Here is a 20,199-nt window from a genome sequence, read left to right on the forward strand (position 1 = left end):
TTATTATTAAAAAGTGTGCTATCCACGCAGTATTGGAAATGTTAAAAATGCGGTGCGCAGCTCTCCAAAAATGGTGTGGGAGATTACTGCAAAGTAGTGGCTGTATCACAGAGGAAGATCTTTCAACTTGAAGATCAAACATTTTGTGCGAAGACGTTAAGGCCACTTCCTTCTGGAACAATCAGGGTATCAGGCTGCTTAAAGCATTGAAGTTAACGCTCAAAATCTTTATCGAAGGTCAACTTGTCGCATCCCTAACTGCAGGGACAGATGGAAATAGGACTTGTGTCACGACCCCAGAAACTGTCACCAAATACGGTATTCCTGGTTTCATCGCACAGAAACTGACATCAAATAACTCCTATTAGAGAGAAATTTGAACACTGGAGGAATCTCAGCAGCTGGGGAAACTTTCAGATAACATGACAAATTTGCCTTGGATGCATTACATGCGCCATGGAGTGTAACCTCCCTGAAAAATAGAGAATGCCCTACAGTATTCTTGTAGTCTGTACCACTAAGAAAAACCCTCAGTTGCAGCATTCCTACAACAGTAAGTGAAATGTAGGATCCATGCCCACATGTACAAACCTTTCTCCTAGCACTTCCCATTTGCCTACTTGATGGTATTGCAAGCAGTATTTGAAGTGAAGAGTTGAAATTGGCAGATAAATAAATTTGTGTATTTCCAATCTGCAGTTGGAACCTCCACCACAGTAAATGGTACTTTTTCCTAACTTTTCAATGTGTAACAGTGTATGTCACATCGTTCTTAGCCATAAGGAATATGCTACTTACCAGTATGCATCTGTTCTTGGCATGTAGAGCTGCAGATCTACACACTTGTGCATAGATCGCCATCTGGTGTTGGGCCCGGATGTTTGCAGTTTGTTTTTCCTCTTGGAAAGTCTTTGGAAGTCACGAGGTCGGTGACTCCTCCTTTGGATCGTATTGCGCATGGGCTTTGGCTCCATCCTCAGATTGTTTTTCGCCAGCAGGGAAAGATGGAGCATAGTAGTAACAGTGAAGATGCCCATGTGTGTGCGCTATCTAAATAAGATAAACTGGAACAGATAAGGGTAGCCGGGTGGGCGTGTGTAGATCTGAAGCTCTACATGCCAAGAACAGATGCATACTGGTAAGTAGCATATTCCGTTTGAGGCATATGAGCTGCAGATTACACACTTGTGCATAGATTATATAGCAGTACCCACTGTTAGCGGCGACCACCCGTATCTGTTGCAGGAATTTGAAATAACACACCACATCTTGTTGCTGATCTCTTTTGTATTTATCAAATGGCACCATTCAAAAATGCCATGGTATTATTTCTTTATATTGTTTGAACATGACTAATTTTCCTGCTTCCATCCTTTCTAATTGTCGCATCTTGATTTATAGGATTTCATGATTAAATTTAAAATATTACATGGTTTCGCACCAAAGGTAGGAGCATATATATACTGCTGCTTTTTGTATAATTAGTAAACAATTTATATTTGTAATTTATACTATTATATTAGCTAAACATCTTAAGCTTGGATTATTATTTCTGACAAGCATATGCGTATTGAACACCAATTGTATTCAACTCTTTGAACTTATATATATTGATACTCAAAGATGGCCGAAATATTGGAGCATGAAACTAGAACCTTTAACATAAATTCGGCCCCTTTTTTTTATATAATTTAAGGCGGTTACTTTTATATTGAATAGCTTTTTAAATAGTGAAAAACAGAATTAAACAAATTATTTCGTGGTAATTTACGAAAATAGAATAAGGATTAAATTGATTAAATATTCATTTCCATCAACTTCAAACTTAATATTTATATTAGAAATTATACTGTCACCTTTAGAATTATAAACGAGGAGATCGTTTTTTTCCTATTAAATATCGAATTTTGATCCGGTGAGCATTAGACGTGTCCAAATATACTTTCTAAATTCCTATATTTTGGACACTACAAAATGGCGGAATCATTTGTGAGAGTCTTCTATACACGAGGTTGCGTTATTGTGGGTGTCGCGCAACTATGATGTCATCTAAGACGCGTCAGATCAGGTGTCTCCTATCTAGAGTATTCAAACTTGGTATTTAAGCAGCGAAATAGTACCGTGAAAGCTGTCGGTGAATCGGGATGGGAGCAGAAAACGCTTATCAAGGTATCTCAATGGGAATTAGTATTTTGTTATTTTGACCGCGAGTGTTAACAGGAGGTAAATCGATCTTTTAAGATGTGATAATCTGCATTTTTATTGGTTCTAGATATTTGTTTGGATCATCAGCCTAATTGGTTCTGTGGGTTTAGTGAATTTGGTGGGGTTAAGTGATTATGATATCAGAGATACATTTGGTTGTTTGTATGCTTTGCAGTATTATATTATTTTAGTTACAACTTATTAGATCCACTAGCGCCTATATAAAGCACACTGAATGACTATCGCTCTTTTGCATAAACTTTAGAGACTAATTTATTGAACCAATGCCAATTCTGAGTTTGGTTATAGAATTTCCTTCTCTTTTCCTTATTAAAAATTTAATTCTTTTCCTCATTAAAAATTCAATACATGAGTCGACTTCTTGAGTTTTATAGGTTTTGTTTAAATTTTTTTATATATACGACGTTAATTGGATTATTGAACATTAATGAAGTTCTGTATTAAGTTATTTATAGATTCACATATTCCTTATTAGGTGTCTGACCAATATTCCGTTGTCAATAAACTGAGCATCTACTCATGAGATCTAAGACAATCTGCCTCACAATTTTATTTGAAGCTACTGTACAGGTGAGATCCCAGCTAATCTTTATAAAAAAGCTCTTTTTATTGATTATTAAATCATCTAAAGTTGCAGTTTGTTATTTGTTAGGTCTTCTTAATTTGAAGCTTCTTTAGTTTCAGTTCATTCTCTCTCCCCTTTCCTTTTTGCGAAATATTGGCAAACTTTGTGGAGAGTTTTTTATGATTTGTGTAAATGTTGTTTGTACGCAAGGTGTTTCTATCACTTTCAAATAATTGTGACTCAATATTTGTCTTATTTCACTTTAGATTCTCACTAAGAATCTTTGATAGTCACCATCCCAATGGACCTTCACATCTCTATTATCAACTATTGGTTCTCTAGATTTATCTAAACCCTCTGCGACCGATTTGGGTGAGACAATTGACTGTATTCATCCCTTTTTTCTTCCCCTTCTTCTCAAACATCACGCTAACCAGTTTAGGTTGTTCTAATTTGGTTTTTATTGTCTCAAAAATTCTTTCAGAATACCTTTTGACATTTTGATAGTTCCATTATCAAGTGGGATATACTGCTCATTTCGTATTCTTCATTCTTCGAATATTAAGCTTGTACTTAACTTGCTGTTACTTGAGGTAAGATAATGGCTTGTACTTTATGAGTTTTAGCTTTGGTTAATAAATTCAAAAGTGAAATACTGTTCGGAGTTCCTAAAGAAATTGTTATTATGCTGTTCGGACATAGTATAAGGATTGATGAACATTAAAATTCTCTTTATTTTTTGTAAAATCGGTATTTATAAAGTGTAGGAGAATGTGTAAAAGAACGCAACTAATCTATATGTTTTTAGGGTATTTTTTGTATATATCAATTCTATTTTTTGTATAAATTGTATGAATTTAAAACAAAAAACGCACAAAATTGTTTTTAATGTCTGTAAATATGTGTACGTCCGTCAGTTTTAATGATTGTATTATATATATTTCTTTTCCATTTTTGTTGCAGCCCTGAAGAAGCTCCGTTAAAATTTGTCTTTAAGGAACGAAACGCGTTGGCTGCGGTTGTGTATTTATCTAAAATAAAAATTAAACAAAGAAACAGAGAAACACTTTGGACTTCTTTTCTATGTTCAGTGCACCTCCATTCGTTGTGAATGGTTTGTCAGAATTTCTCTTTTTCTGAGGCACCACTAGGTGAATGGTGCTGGAGTTTTTGTGCACTAACAGCCGGATAAGGCAGCAGCATTACTAAAAGTGAGGTGCTACCATTTAAGTCCGTCACCTTTGGTCAGTTTTGATATCACGAGTTTGAAATAACATTTTGAGTACAGCCTGGCCCACACTAGCTTGTTGCTTAGTTTGCACATCTACACAATAGTGTTTGATGAAAGTGTGCGGTGTTGACCATGTAGCTGCTTTGCAGAGATCATCTAATGGGATGTTCCTTAAGAATGCCAAGGAAACCCCTATTTTTCATGTAGAATGGGCTTTCGGGGGAATGGATAGCGTTCGCTTTGCTTTATGGTAGCAGATTTGAATGCATTTTACAATCCACCTAGCTATCCCCGATTTTGAGATGGGGCTACCTTTGTGTGGTGGAGAGAAAGAAATAAACTGTTTCGTCTTACGGAAAGGTTGTGTTCTCTGAATGTAGTAGAGTAAGGCTCGTTTGACATCCAGTGTGTGAAGAGCCCTTTCTACAACTGTCTGTGGCTGCGAGAAAAATACTGGTAGTTCTACTGTTTGGTTTAGGTGAAAGGGAGAAATGAATTTAGGGAGGAATTTTGGGTCGGTACGGAGAACAACCTTATTATGGTACATTTGGAGAAAGGGTTCTTGAATGGTAAGTGCTTGGATCTCACTGACCCTTCTAAGGGAAGTGATGGCTACAAGAAAAGCGGTTTTCCATGTTAGGAATTGTAGTTCGCATTTATGCAGAGGTTCGAAGGGAGGCCCCATTAGCCTTGTGAGAACGATATTTAAGCTCCACACAGGTGACGGTGGCACTCTGGGGGGAATTATTCTTTTAAGGCCTTCCATGAAGGCTTTAATGGCAGGTACTCTAAAGAGTGAGAGATGTTGCCTGTTTTGTAGGTAAGCTGCAATAGCTGCGAGGTGTAGTCGAATGGACATATAGGCTAGATTGCACCTTTGTAGGTGGAGTAAGTAGCCTATTATGTGTTGAGTGGACACGTCCAGTGGATTGATGGTGTTGTTATGGCAATAAACAACAAAAAGTTTCCACTTGGCGGCGTAGCACGCTCTAGTGGTAGGTCTTCTAGCTTCTCTGATGACGTTCATACAGTCAGGGGGAAGGTTTAGGTACCAGAATTCTAGGATTTCAGGAGCCAGATCGCAAGGTTGAGCTGCGCTGGGTCCGGGTGTTGGATCTCTCCATGGTTCTGGGTTAAGAGGTGTGGAGAGAGGTGTAGTTTTTGGTGCGGCACTAAAGATAGTTCCAGCAGTGTGGTATACCACGGTTGTCTGGCCCACGTTGGAGCTACTAGGATTAGTGTGAGGGAGTGTTGTTGTAGTTTGCGCACCACTAGTGGAATGAGTGGGAGAGGCCGAAAAGCGTATGCAAATCTGCCTGACCAGTTCATCCATATCGCATTGCCTTTGGGCAATGGGTGTGGATATCTGGCGGCGAAGCTTGGGCATTTGGCGTTTGTGGGTGGTGAAGAGGTCTATCTGTGGATGCCCCCACATTTGAAAGTACGGGTGAAGAACTTGCGGGTGAAGCTCCCACTCGTGGATCTGCCACTGTGTTTTGGACTCCTGGGACATGCTGGGCTAGGAGAAAGATTTTCTGGGGTATTGCCCATCTCCATATGCTCTGTGCTAGGTGAGAGCTGTGGAGAGTGTGTGCCGCCTTGTTTTTGAATATAATACATGGCTGTCATGTTGTCTGTTCGGATCAGGACTGCCTTGCCTGAAATTTGAGTTTGAAAAGATTTTAGGGCTAAGAAGATTGCTAGTAACTCCAGATGGTTGATATGGAGTAACTTTTGTTGAGGTGTCCACTTGCCCTGTGAGGTGAGATGTAGTAGATGAGCTCTCCAGCCGGAGAGCGATGCGTCCGTTGTCAGTACTATTTGAGGAACCGGGTCCAGGAACGGTCGACCTTTGGAAAGGTGTGTGGTGTTCCACCACTGCAGAGAGCGATGGGTGCGACAGTCTACCAACACCAGATCTGTTAATTGACCCAGGGCCTGGTTCCATTGGCGCGCTAAGCACTGTTGGAGAGGACGCACCTGGAGTCTTGCGTGAGGCACTATGAAAATGCAAGAGGCCATCATTCCTATTAGTTGCATAAACACTCGATCTGGAAGGGAGTGTTGTAGTGCGAATTTTGCTCGTAGAGCTTGAATGCTTGCAATCCTGGCAGGATTGGGGTAGGCTAGTGCTCTTGAGGTGTCCTATGGTGGCACCGAGGTATTGTTTTATGTGGGATGGTTGGAGATGGGACTTCTGGTGGTTTAGTGTGAAGCCCAGCTGGTGGAGTAATTGAATGGTGGTAGATGTGTGTTGAACACACTGATTGTATGACCCCGTTTTTATCAGCCAGTCGTCGAAGTATGGGAAGACGTGGATGTGTTGTCTTCGCAAATGTGCTGCTACCACTGCTAGGCACTTGGTGAATACCCTTGGCGCTGTTGTGACTCCGAACGGGAGCACCTTGAATTGGAAGGGTTGTCCGTCCACTACAAATCTGAGGTACTTGCGGTGAGCTTTGTGCACCGGAATGTGAAAATACGCGTCTTTTATATCTAAGGTGGTCAAAAAGTCGTTTTGGGAGAGGAGCGCTAGTACCTGCTGAAGCGTTACCATATGAAAATGGTCGGAGTGTATGTACGTGTTTAGGGGCCGGAGATCTAGGATGGGCCGCAGTCTTGTCCCCTTTTGGTATGAGAAAATGTAGGGAGTAGACTCCCATGTTTTGTTGGTTGGTAGGAACAGGTTCTATTGCCTGTTTTTGTAGGAGATTACCTCCTGCTTTAGGAGTATTAAATGTTCTTGTGACATTGGGCGCTGCCTGGGTGGAATGTTTGGGGGGGGTAGATATTAGTTCTAGGCAGTAGCCTGATTGAATTATTTGTGTCACCCATGTGTCTGAGGTGATGGTAGCCCAGACGGGAAGGAAATGTTGGAGTCTGCCCCCGACCGGAGAGGAATGGTCTGGGGGAGTAGAGGGGGGGGGGGGGATGTCATTGGGTAGGCTTTGTGGCAGAGCGGGCGTTGTTTGTTTTGCCTCTGCCTTTATTATTGTTACCCCTATAGCCGCCTCTTTGATAACCCCTCGTGAAGGTGGACTGAGTGGGGGATTTGTATGAAGTGGACGCGGTGTCTGAGGAGTAGCCTCTAGATGTACTTCGAAAGGAAGAGCGGCGAAAGGAGCGTCTAGGAGGGTGTGACTGTAAGGCTCCCATGGACTTCGCCGTATCCGTATTCTTCATTTTTTCTAGGGCCTCATCCACCTCTGGGCTAAATAGAGGTTCCTGGTCAAAGGGATGGTTAAGGATGGAGGCTTGTACCTCCGGTTTAAACCCGGATATTCTTAGCCAAGCATGGAGATGGAGGAGGACGCTGGTATTGATGGCCCTGGAAGCTGTGTCTGCTGCATCTAAGGCACAGCGTATAGAGGCGATAGTCTTATCCTCTTGAATTAGTTTGTTGGCCCTAGCTTTATATTTTTCAGGGAGGTGGTACATTATGTTTTCTAACTCATCATAATGTGCCCTGTCATATCTGGCCAATAGCGCTTGAGTATTGGCGATAAGCCACATATTGGCTGCTTGTGACGCAGTGCGCTTTCCTGATGCTTACAGTAGCTTTGACTCTTTGTCAGGTGGTGGTGCTTCGCCCGACGCCTGGGAATTTGCCCTTTTGCGTGCAGTGGACACCACTAGGGAATCTAGTGGCGCTGGCCCTCTGATGTAGGAGGGATCTGTGGGGGCAGCTTTGTATTTCTTTTCTATGCGCGGGTTAATGGCCCTGGTCCTAACTGGGTCCTTAAAAACTTCTGGCGCATGCTTTACCACTCCTTTAAGCATAGGTAATATGGAGGTAGACCTATGTGTGGTGTCGAATGTGTCGAGGAGGAAATCTTCCTCCACGGGGTCGGTATGCAAGTCTACCCCGTGATAGTGTGCCGCCCTTTGAAGTAGATGGTGGAACCCCAATGAGTCTTCTGGTGGAGATGGCCTGGAGGGGCAAAGGTCATCTTGTGGGACGTTGGGGATATCAGGGATATTGTAGTCGTCCCATGGGTCTGGGGATCCTGTAGGAGTGGAGACCCCTGTGGGTAGGTCCTGGGGGGACATCCCCTATGTCATCATATGGGTCCCCGTGATCATCATGGTGTGGAGAAGGGGTGGGAGAATGATTAGGTTGGGGTGGAGAAGACGGAGGGGGTGGAGAAGGTGGGGAAGGTATTCTGAACGGAGAGGTAGCAGAGCCCTTCCTCTTTGGAGGAGGAGCAGGCTTCTCCAAACGTCTCTTTTTGGAAGAAAGTGTCAAATGTCCAGAGTTTGGATCCTTGGTGAGTGTTTTCTGCAAGGGATCCGGTGTAAATAAGTCCGGTGAGGCTGGTCTGACCTTCGGCGCCGAAGGCGTTGGGGCCGTTGGCTTTTTAGGCTTTTCCGTGCCGGTTCGTTGTTTGGAACCTGGTTTGGGAACCTCCGGACGCTTGGTCGGCACCGAGATGGAATTCGGCCTCGAAGTGTTGGTGCCGGTGGCCTTGTGTGCTTGCTTTGGTCGGCACCGAAGGTGGTGTCGGTGCTGAAGAGCTGGGTTTCGACCCAGAGTGCTTCGGTGCGGAGCTCTGTGTCGATATGGGGGTCGGCTTCTTTTTCGGTGCCGAAGCGTGTTTAGCGGCACCGGAGATAGGCTGGCTCGAGCCCGAGCGGCCGGAAGGCTTGCTTGGCTTCTTCACTGGGCCCGAAGGTGGTGTGTCGGAAGCAGTGTCCTTGGTCTTGCCTAGGCCCAGAGGCGAAAGTGTGACCGGAGCCTTTTTTGGTGCCGGCAGGGGTGTGGGGGGAGGTGGGGGCGATCAGTACTCACGACCCTCTGCGCCGGGGTGATGTCCTCCACATCCGAGTCGTCTGCCTCGGAAGCGCTGACGAGGCCCTCTTCGGTGTACCGCTCTGGAGCGTCGATGCCTTCTCCAAAAATGTCGTCCGGAATCGTCGTCGAGGAGTGCGCCATAGTTCTTCTGGCTCTTCGGTCCCGAATAGTCTTTTTGGACCGGAAGGACTTACACGCCGGACAGTCTCGAGCCTCGTGTTCAGGGGAGAGGCAGAGATTGCATACCTCGTGGAGATCAGTGTGGGGGAATTTGGACCCACATCGAGGGCACTTTTTAAATGGAGTCCTTTCCATTAGCCAGGACTGAAGCTTAGAGAGGCCCGAAGGCCGCCGTCGACGACTGGAACTGAAGGTCCGTGCCGATGAGGAGGCGCGTCGAGTGGGGGAGATTGCGATCGAAACAATACCGCGGTTTGTGATGAGGATTGCGCGTCGACCGCCGAACTGGAAGCTGTTCGGAACCGGAGCGCGAAGATCACTTCTGAGCCCGATGGCGGAAAAAAACAATCTGAGGATGGAGCCGAAGCCCAGGCGCAATACGATCCAAAGGAGGAGTCACCGACCTCGTGACTTCCAAAGACTTTCCAAGAGGAAAAACAAACTGCAAACATCCGGGCCCAACAGCAGATGGCGATCTATGCACAAGTGTGTAATCTGCAGCTCATATGCCTCGAACTGGTCTGTTCTTTTGTTAAGTTGTATGGTAAAAAGAAACTAGATGCACACAATCAAATGTGTGTCAAATGTCAACATTCAAGGAAAGAGGTCAACTTTAAATTTGAGCATGTAAAATGGTGGTGTTCCTGCCCTGTCCTAATGTGACCACATGACACTATGGCCAAATGATCCATGAGCTCTTACACTCACTCGAAAATGGGATGGTGGAAACCTGATCAACTATCCGACTGTTGTAATCTTCTCAGCCAATGGTATCTTCCTCCCTGAAAATGGCATTTACCTTTGGGGTGTCCACCTCCAAAGTAGCATCCTTTCATACAGTTGTGAATAAAGCTGAAGATGTGCTAGAGCTAGACTTGTCGCTTCCCATCTTGAACGTGAAGACTAATATATTGAGCCCCCCCCCGCTTACTTCATCTTAGACCTCGGGCCCTTGCTCATTTTTGATGATACCCTATTGGAATCAGTCCTGGTGGTGTGGGAGGAGCCCATTCAGTGCCAACAGTAAACAGATTAATGGCAAGGCACCATCGTCCAGCACCAGCTGATCTGCCCCTCCTGTCCACTCTCCAGTCTCTGAGCAGCCTAGTTCTTCAGGCTTCTGGTGCTTCTTGGTAGATGTCTGGGACTTTACCTGCGACATCGCCAGACATAGAATCCAAATGTCTGGAGCCTTGGGATGAGAACATTTTCTAAGCTGGAAGTATTGCATTAAAATCTGTGAATGCCACTTGACTCCTAGTGAGGATACTCATGCTTAGTCTATCCTGTTTTCAGTGTTTTTTGCAGACTTTTGAAATCTGTGTGTTTCAGCTCCCTGACCAACAAATAGTCAAACTGTTTTCCCCAGTGATTTTTATCAATCACATTTCATTTAAAGGAGAAGTAATGCAGTGTATGTATGGTTTCCCATTTGCATAGTGTCTAATGAGCTTATGTTACACTTTAAGCTTAGAAAATCTGTTTTGCACTTACGTCTTCATTACCTTCTCCAATATTTCTTTACCTCTCAAACTCACTTCGTCAGGTCTCGGTCTGGTTTACTGGACTATTAATGGATTAAAGACTCAGAGTGCTATATTCAAATATTTTCTCAAACATACTCCTAGACACAGTTGGGGATACTTCACCTACTCCTTACTGAATATTACGACATTGTTGCTAAAAAATCCCAGTAGTAAAGTGCAGTTTTGCAAAAAGCCATGATTATCTGAAGGTCTCACACATAACATTGCAGCTATGAATTGTGTTGGTGTGTGGAAAGTCGGGTCTCATTTTCACCACTATCCCATGTGCATGGTGACAGCACTCTTCGCAGATACCGGTTACATACCCCTTGCATTGCATGTGTAAGCCCTGCAGTGTTGGCAGGTGACCTGCTATCAACACTTAGTGCTTACGAGGGGCTTATGTACCAAAGGATTTAACCTATTGTCAGTGTGTAAATGTGATGGTACATATTGGCCAAGATTCTTATGAGCCAGTTATTTTGCCAATCAATGAAAATTAAACACTGTCAAAAGATCGAACACGATTTTATTATTCCAGATACACTACAGTATATAAAATAATTATAGCAGACCTAAAACATGCTTCTAAACCCTGCACTCTTAATCTGAGCAAGCAAAAGTGGAGGAAACAAAAGGAAGAAGAAATAATATTTAAGTGACATCCCCAAACAACAAAACTCAAGCAGAATAATCTTATAGCAGTCTTTCTTACTGCTACCTTGTATAACAGTTACATTGTGTCGGCACATTCAGACAGAAATAAAACAATCCTTCTCTTCCACTGTCCTTTCTTTGAATTTCATTTTAGTTAGCAGTTCTTTATATATGTTTACACTGACAAGGGCAGTTTCCCTTTCGGTAGATTTTCTCAGCTATTATAGGTTTAATTCTAAAACAGGATAGCCTACTCACGCACTATGGGACATGGCCGAACTGGTTCTCCTCCATGCCCCTGCTAATATTAAGTCACATTTTTCAGAGGTCAGACTGCCAAAATGCTTCACGCCCCTCATTAGGTCCAGCCTTGATATTGTGGGCTGTTTCTGGTAGGTAGCGGTCCAGCATGCTTGGCTTCGCACTTTGGAGTTCTCCACTGATGGCAGGCCACCTCTCGTGGATTTTTTGTTGGCACCCACCTATTTGGTGATAAAGCGAACTCTGCTCTGGAGTGATTTGCGGCTAGCAAGGCAACAGACAGATACTTTGGTCTCAAACACACTCCTCAGCATGACTGGCACCACTATCGTCACTTTTGAGGCTTCAGAGGGTTCTGCTTTCACCAACCCACTCATCTCAAAACCCTCTGGTTAGACAACAAAGAGACATATCCAGGGGCAAAAGTGGCCGAACCCTCCCTCCATCTAGCCACATACTCCGCACCACAATGTTAGATTACCATTCCAACTAACTGGAAGGCAGTTACTTTGGACCAGTGATTCCTTCATAGAAGTAAAAGGGGGGTACACCCTATCATTCCTTCAGGCTTTCCCTCTCAGTCCACCCCTCAACCTCCTCCCTGTCCAAAGATAGTCTTGGCATCTTGCAGCACGAAGTAGCAGCGCTCCTGAAAGGAATGGTGAAGATCGTGCCAGAGCAGGAGATTGGGTAACTTAAGCTGTACTGATTATGAGTTTTCTATTATGAACATGTATGGATGTAAAGCTCTCTGATACACATTGCGTCGAGAAGCCGGACTACTAGTGCCAAGCTACCAATGGTGTGAGCATGGGCTATCTTAGCTGTGTGATCCCCTTACCCAGACTAGAGTGAGGGTTCCTACTTGGACAGGGTGCATGCCAAGTGGAGATCCCATTTCTAACAGCAATGCTGGTTTTACTCTTCTTGTGACTTGTACAATATCTTCCCAAGATCCTCCGACTTGTTTCCATTGAAAGTCGAGCTCCTGTGGAGTCTGCAAAAGGGAACAAGGCCTATGCAGGATGCCATTAGAACTAGTAGAGATTTGTAATACCTCTCAGTTATAGACTGTTTCGTAGAAATGTTTCTTGCCACAATCTGCAACGTTTTCACCCTTTCCTGTGATGGGAAAGTTTTAACCAGTTGCAAGTCCAGTAATGCATCCAGGAACTGGCTTTTTGTTTGAGGTTCAAATATTGAATTTGCTGTTCAACGTGAGACCCAGTTGTTTCAAAAGGCTGATGCAGGACATCGCAGACCTTCTTGCCTCCTCCTTTAATGGTGCCTTTAAAAGTCAGTTGTCGAGATATGGAAATACCAGATGGCCTTCTAGCCTCAGGAAACCAGGGACTGAAGTAAAGCATTTGGTAAAAATTTGAGGGGCTGATTTGAGCCCAAAAGGAAGCACCTTGAATTGATGCCACTTACCAGGAATCACAGGTATTTTCTTTGTTTCTGATGGACGGGAATGTGGAAATAAGCAATCCCTTTAATCCAGTGAGGCCATTAAATCTTTCCCCTGCATCAGGAGAACATTCTGTAGGGTAACCATCAGGAAAGAGTTTCCTTAGAAATTGCTTAGTTGTCCGAGATCCAGGATTAGTCTCTAGCATGCTTTTTTTTTTTTTTTTTTTTTTTATTCAAGAAAAAGCTGGAGTAAAACCCTGGGTTGCTCTGTGATTCTGGAATAAGAGAATTTACTGGTGAAGCTCCTTCAGATGTGGATGATGCTTCTTCTTGAGTGGGTTCACAAGGGGTTTCTGAATTAACTCAAACATATGGCCTGAAATAACATTTTGCCTCACCCACCTGTCTGATGTTCTAGCCTCCCTAGCTTGAGCAAATTGGAATCACTATATCATCTTGTCCTCCATCATCTTATGGCAATTCACCCTCTTCCATATCAGTGTATATGGATTTCATCCTCTTCCATATATTCAGGTGCTGGAGGTGGTTTCTGAACAACTATGGGTGATTCTCTTAGAGCTATCCCATCGAAGAGTTACATTCGATAAATTTGTCGCCGTCGATGGTGTCATCGTCAAGGTCTCATAGACAATGTCAACATGCTTGCCGTACATGTTAAAAATTGTAATTTTGATTTTTTTATTCTCCTTGTTAGCAGATGGATCCCCCATGGCTTTTGAAGTCTATTTGGATCCTTTAGTAGAATGTCCATGTTTAGAGAACGAAGAAGTGGCTTTAAACACTGTCCCAAACAAATTCAATTCAGGAAACTGAATAAACTTCCATTTTTACACTACCTTCGTGTAAGTGTTTGGAGAAGCACTTTTCACAGACTCGTCCCTGAAGAGGGGGCATCTTCTTTAAAAAGAGGAAAATTCTCTTTAGCCTTCAGATACAATGCCAACCTCCTTTTTTCGGTTCTAGAGTCTTAGATGAGAAACTGACAAATCACATTTGGATGCCTTATGCTTACGAAGAAGACAAATACACTGAACACGAGTATCTTCAATTTAAATCTTTTTTAACTTGCAGGATGAACAAGCCTTGAAAAGAGATTTATTATGTCTGTCAGCCATGGTGACAGTTGACTAGCCAGTAAAAAAGATCTCCCCAACCCAGGATTTAATAGAAATTCCTTAAAACACAACTCCCAATACTTCAGAGCTGAAGACGGTGCTGGTTCAGATCCAGAGCAGATCATTAAGGAACAACCTAAGGTTCACTGAAAGGTCAGAGCAGAGATCTGCGAGGGGGGGCAACCTCTAAAGACTTGTGGTAGAAATATGAGCTATGCTGGCCTCGGGGGAGGAAGGGGATATACATTGTATTCATGGCCAAAGAGCAGAGACTCCGCACTTGTAACTTTACTACACACAAGTACCTTTCTGAATCGTGCCCACAGAATCCACCAGACAGATTGTTACCAAAGGTCAGTAACTTTTTCTGATAGATACTTCTACCTGCAGATATCTCACCTGTTGAATGGATTTCAAAGTACCACCTCCCAGGTGGTGGGTCTGAAGGATTAGTCATACGAGAAAATCTTGGAGCATGAAGCACACGAAACGACCATCACATCACATCTCCGAATCCAGACACAAATGCTTAGTGAAGGTGTGAAGGTAATCCCATGGCAGTGGCAGAGAGATCTCAGCTACAGAATCACAGCTGAGAAAAGCCAAGATGAAAGTCTTAATCCAATGTAACAGGCCCAGAATCCATCCAGCGACTCCTTCAAGGGAGTAGCACATCTTGATAATTAATGGGAGAAGGTTCTCCACGGAACTGCCTTGAGCTTCATGCTACCCGTGTGTCCCAGGCAAATGTGTTTGACATCACTAATATCTTTTACACAGTCGTTAAAGTGGCGGACTGCTCTTCTGGGGTACAGCTAGAGCAGTCTCTCAACCTCCTTGGTGGGATAAGGTGGAGGGTAAAAACTGGGAAGGGTAATAGATTGACCCAGATGGAAACGGATTAGCACCGGAGGGAGGAAAGACGCTTTACTTCGTAGGATCAACATGCCTGGAAAGAAACATGTACAAGATGGGCAAACACTCACTCACTGGCACACCTCTCCAAAGAGCTCGCAACTTAAGAAAACAGATTTTAAAGTCAACAGTCTTAGCTGAGAACTATGAAGAGGCAGCAACGAAGCAGCCATCTAAAAAGTTAACACCAAGTACAAAATCCACTATGGCATGACCATAGGAGAGAGTGGAAACCTGTTTTTAACTTCAGAAATATTGTTATTGGGGACAAGGACAGGGATGCTTGTTCCAAAAAGCAGAGGAATGCCAACAAGGCCACTATGGTTCTGTTGGAAGTGCACACTGAACAGCCTGGCTGGGCAGGCGAGGTCACTAAGCTTCAATGGGTCCACGCTGTATTCTATGCACCAAGCCACACATTTATTCCATGTTCCGGGGCATGAAGGGCTGAAAGAATGACACCTTGGTAGGGATTTGGAAAGTATGCTCAAGTACCCTAGCTCAATCGCCAGGTATAAAGGTGGAGGTTCTGGAGATTGTCATACAGAACAAGACACTCAGTTCGAGAGAGAACGACAGAGAAAGGGGCACAGGGAGAGGTACAGAAGGTCCGCTGCATACCACACCCTTATCAGCCAGTGTGGGGGCAATGAAGAAGAGTTGGGCCATATGGGAGAAAAAGCGTAGTGAAGCAGGAAAATCCACCTTCAATGAAACATGTCCCCCAAAGCTCCCAGGAGCAGACATGGGAGGGCACAGAACTGTGGGCAATGGCCATTTCTGTGAGTGGCAGACAGATCCACATGGGGGTGCCCATCGGGCAAAGATCTTCTGAACCATCTCCAGATTCAGATGCATCTTATTATCAGCAAGATGAAGCCACCTGAGACCATCAGCCCTCATGTTAAAGAGCCAGACAATGGTTCATCACCCATGTGAAGACCCGAGGTGCCGATGTCAATCCGACAGCAAGAGCAGCAAAGTGGTAGTGAGTTATTTCTACAATAAAACACAGGTGCGTCCTGTACGACTGCAGGATCGGCATATCACAAAGTGTATCCTGCAAGTCAAGTGACACCTAGTCTTCTGCTTCCAGTGCCAAAAGAACATGAGATAGAGGCCCAGAGGTAAAAGTCCAAGAGCTAGCTAGGATAGAACAGACTGCTGTCCTTTTTGGGTACTACAGCCCACAGTTCAGTTCTATTTTTACCCGGATTATAAAACCCACCACTGTACAATTGCGAAATATTCCATAACCTTCTTTGTAGACTTTTTACTGTGTTTCCGAGATTAGGAAGATTTGATAATTCGCCAATAATCTGTCGGTATGTGCCAACTAGTTTTAATCTAAACAGAGCCCCATTCAGCAGATTACATGCTCTGCGCTTTCACTGCCCTTGTACAAAATTCCTGCCTCAAGTTCTACTAATCCCCATCTCTACAAAACCCATCTGGTTTGCCTGTCTCTACTCTTTCCTATTTCTCATCATGAACTCTAGAGTAATGTCTGCTCCTGCAGGGCACATACTCCTCTCACATTTGATCTGTGGAAGTCATGATACTGATCAAGTGTCACTCTGTGTCTACCGGAACTCTCATTTGTTCGCATAAGAGGAAAATCTTTTGCAGTTCTTCTTTCAGCTGATGGACTTCAAGAGAATTCCCTTGTAATGGTTCTATCATTCTTTATGGACTTCCTCCCTTACATTGAAATAAGTGGTTATCTTTATTTACTCTGAATTGCTACAGGCAATGGTCACCCACACCCTCCCAACATTCTAATGATCACATAACACCCTTGTAGCTCTCTCTGTACACTTAAAAAATTGTTAATTTGAGTATCTCTAACCAAAGAAACTGGAACCAGACAGACGACACCAAAACATTTTTACAAGTCAAATTTGACTGCTTAAATCACTTTCCATGCATGCACAAATAAGAAGTTTAAACATACCCATGATAAGATGGAGAAGAAGCTAAAGGCAATAGCAGCTTGAACTCCACTGATGATCATAATTTCATTGAACTTCGTTATCGCCCACTCGTGTGTCAAGAAGCAAAACCCCACAAACCACAGGAAACACCAAAAACCTAGTAAACAAGAAATAGAGCATACAAAAATATTCTCAGAGAAGGTAAGTTAAGGGTAACATGCACAGAAATCATAAAAGCAGTTGGTCATATATGCATATATACATACACCTGTAACTACAGTAACCTTTGATATATTCATGCTTTTATTTTTTTTATTGCCCTTTGGCTTAGGAAACGGATCACACAAGACTTCTAACTTTCTAAGAATCTGTGCCATCAGACTTGTACAACCAACTGCTGTGAAAATGTTGTACAAGTCATTAAAGGACTCCCTCTTCATACAGCAGTTGATCCACTTTAGGCGCCACTCTTACTGGCTATTTAAAGTATTACATTTGAGGACTGAAGGCTTGCATAGTGAATCCGTGAACCGTTATTACACTGCAAATAGTAGTTCCAAGTTCATAGTCCAAAGAGGACAGAAGTACATGTCAAAATTATGTGTCACATTTATACAGTGCCAACTAACAAGCCCAAGTGTCGCCAGATTCCAACGCTTTTTTTTCCCAAAGTAAAGGCCTTTTGTGAGATTGGATCGTGGGTTGATATGGTGGGGAAAGGAGGATAGACAAACTGCTAGGACTAAGACAGCAAGACAACAGTGATTAATGTATATTTACTCACATAATTAGCAATATTCCGGTATACTAACCGATTAAACACACACTGGCAGAGGCAAAAGGTTTCGCTTATGAGACGTATTGGCTTTGCCAATAATTTATAGCACTGCTGCAGGTGTGCCGCACAGCTGAAAAATAAGAACAAAATAAAAAGCCCTAACACACATTTTTTTCTTTTTGTGTACCAAAATGAGAGATTGGTAAATAAAATGTAGCCCCAAAAGTGCGTTATTAAAGAGCAAGTTACTCATCTTCAGTAATGCCTTATCTAGTAGAGACTATACCTAGTCGCAGATTCCTTACCTTCGGATTATCCCCAGGACTCGGATATTTTTTGTGAGCAGTACCCCTGCATGCCGGTGAAACAGATAGGCTCTGTGTGGTGTCTGAGGACGTTCATGGTGCATATATAGGCACCACCCCAGCACGCCAACATCAGTTTCTTTTTGTGACTTTCCACACCAGGAACATAGCCACGAAGAACACTGACCACAGGTATAGAAAATTAGGGCCCTGAAATGAAAAAGCCTTGTCCCTAAAAATCTATTTATTTACAGAGCAGGGGAGATGGGTGGGGCGGTAAGGAATTTGCACCTATATATAGTCTCTACCAGATAAGGCATTAACAATGGTAAGTAAATTGTTCAGCTGAGAGAGACTTCTAGCTGCAGATTCCTTAAATTAGAAAGGATATCCAAGCAATACCTCCATGGAGGTGGGTCTGCAAAATAATTTCAAAACAATAAGTCCTACAGGACCGAACAACCAAAGTGCCCATGCCGACGGACCTGCCTGTCCCAGCAGTAGTGTTTAATAAAGGTGTGCAGAGAGACCCACGTTGCTGCCTGGTAGATACCAGGACTCCGAATGCTAACGCAGTGGTCACAGCCTTGGCTCTGGTGGAAGGAGCTCACTAACCATTAGGAAGTTGCTTCTTCGCCAATGCGTAGCAGATCTTAATGCAGAGCATGATCCATCAGGAGATGGTCTGCTTCTCCACAGCCTTTCCTTTCTTTGCTCCAGCATACCCCACAAAGAGTTGGTCTTCCACCCAGCACTCTTTTGTGCGCTCAAGGTAGAACGACAAAGCTCTTGGGTCCAGTTGGTGAAGTCTCTCTTCTTTAGAGGGATGTGGTGAAGCGTAAAAAGTATGAGGGGTGATGGACTGGTCTACATAAAAGGGAGTGATGACTTTCGGAAGAAAAGGAGCTCTAGTTCGAAGAACCAGTTTGTCTGGGTAGATGTTCAGGTATTGAGGCTTTGGATGACAGTCTGAAGCTCACTGACCCTCTGGGCAGATGCTATTGCCACTAGGAAAGCCATCTTGACAGTAAGGAGTCTGGGAGGACAGCTGGGCAAAGGCTCAAAAGGAGCGCACATCAGGAACGTTCAAACTAGATTAAGGTTCCACTGTAACATGATGAAAGAAGGGAAAACATGTTTCAAACATTTTACAAATTTGAAGAGGGATGGCTGATCCGACAACCACAGAAAGACCGAGATAGCAGAAAGGTAACCCTATAAGGTGCCCAGAGGAGCCCTACTGGACAAGGGTCACCACTGTCAGATCTGGCTGGGGAATGGAGAGGAGTCTGCTGCTGATCCAATCATGGTTTGTTAACCACCACTGCAGATCTTCTGCAGTCCCCTCCGAAATCTAGACCATGTCCAATTTCCCCAATGCTGCACCCACTGGAACGTTAGGTCCCACTGCACTGAGCGCATATGCCATCTGGCATGTGTCACCAGCAGGATGCAGGTAGCTAGGAGGTCCAGCAGCATCCGAGACAGTCTCACTGAAATCCAGGATACAGGCTGAAACATCAGTATTATACCCTGACCGGTAGGATAGGCACGCAACTGCGCAGTGTCCAGAACAGCTCAGATGAAAGGGAGCCTCTGAGAGGGAGTGAGGTGTGACTTTGGCACGTTGATAGCAAACCTCAGCAAAAGCAGGAGGTCTGTCGTAGAGTGGAGGTGGGAGAAGACAGCACAGGGCTAGCCCGCCTTCAACAGCCAGTCGTCAAGACAAGGGAAGTCTGGAACCCCTGATCTCCACAGATGAGCTGCAACCACCTACATCACCTTGGTGAACACCCGAGGGACACTGGTAAGGCCAAAAAGGAGCAGGGCAAACAAAAAGCTTGTGGCCCACCGTAAAACACAAGTAATGCGTGCGGGCAGGCAGGATGGGAATGTGGAAATATGCGTCCTGCAAGTCCAACATTACCACCAAGGACTTGATCAAGCGTGAGCACTTTGAACTTCTTGAGGAAGAGATTGAGAGGGTGCAGGTCTTGGATAGGACAACAGCCTCCGCCCTTCTTGGGCACCAGGAAGAGGCGAGAATAGCAACCACAACCTACTACTGGCATCTGCACCCTCTCTATAGTTTCTTTGGCGAAGCGAGCCATCCCTTCTTGGCGGAGTAAAAAAAAGTGTAAGTCTGCCATAAGCAGGTGGCATGGGTGAAGGGATAGTCATGAAGGGGAGGGAGTATTCCCTCCAGGCAATCTGCAAAATCCATCAGTCTGATGTGATAGACCTTCAGTGTGGCAGGTGATAGCGTATCCTGCCTCTCACTAG

General features: G+C 44.1%; 1 protein-coding gene across 1 annotated transcript in view; it reads right to left on the reverse strand.

Annotated features, from left to right (window-relative positions):
- SYNGR2 (synaptogyrin 2) overlaps positions 1-20,199 on the reverse strand; it is a 259,994-nt gene that overhangs the window by 108,110 nt on the left and 131,685 nt on the right. The window contains exon 3 of the mRNA XM_085617484.1: positions 16,854-16,990. Coding sequence (XP_085473610.1) covers positions 16,854-16,990 — 137 coding nt within the window. The remainder of the gene's footprint in view (positions 1-16,853; positions 16,991-20,199) is intronic.

Source organism: Triturus cristatus, chromosome 7, assembly GCF_964204655.1.
Source record: "Triturus cristatus chromosome 7, aTriCri1.1, whole genome shotgun sequence".
NCBI lineage: Eukaryota > Metazoa > Chordata > Amphibia > Caudata > Salamandridae > Triturus > Triturus cristatus.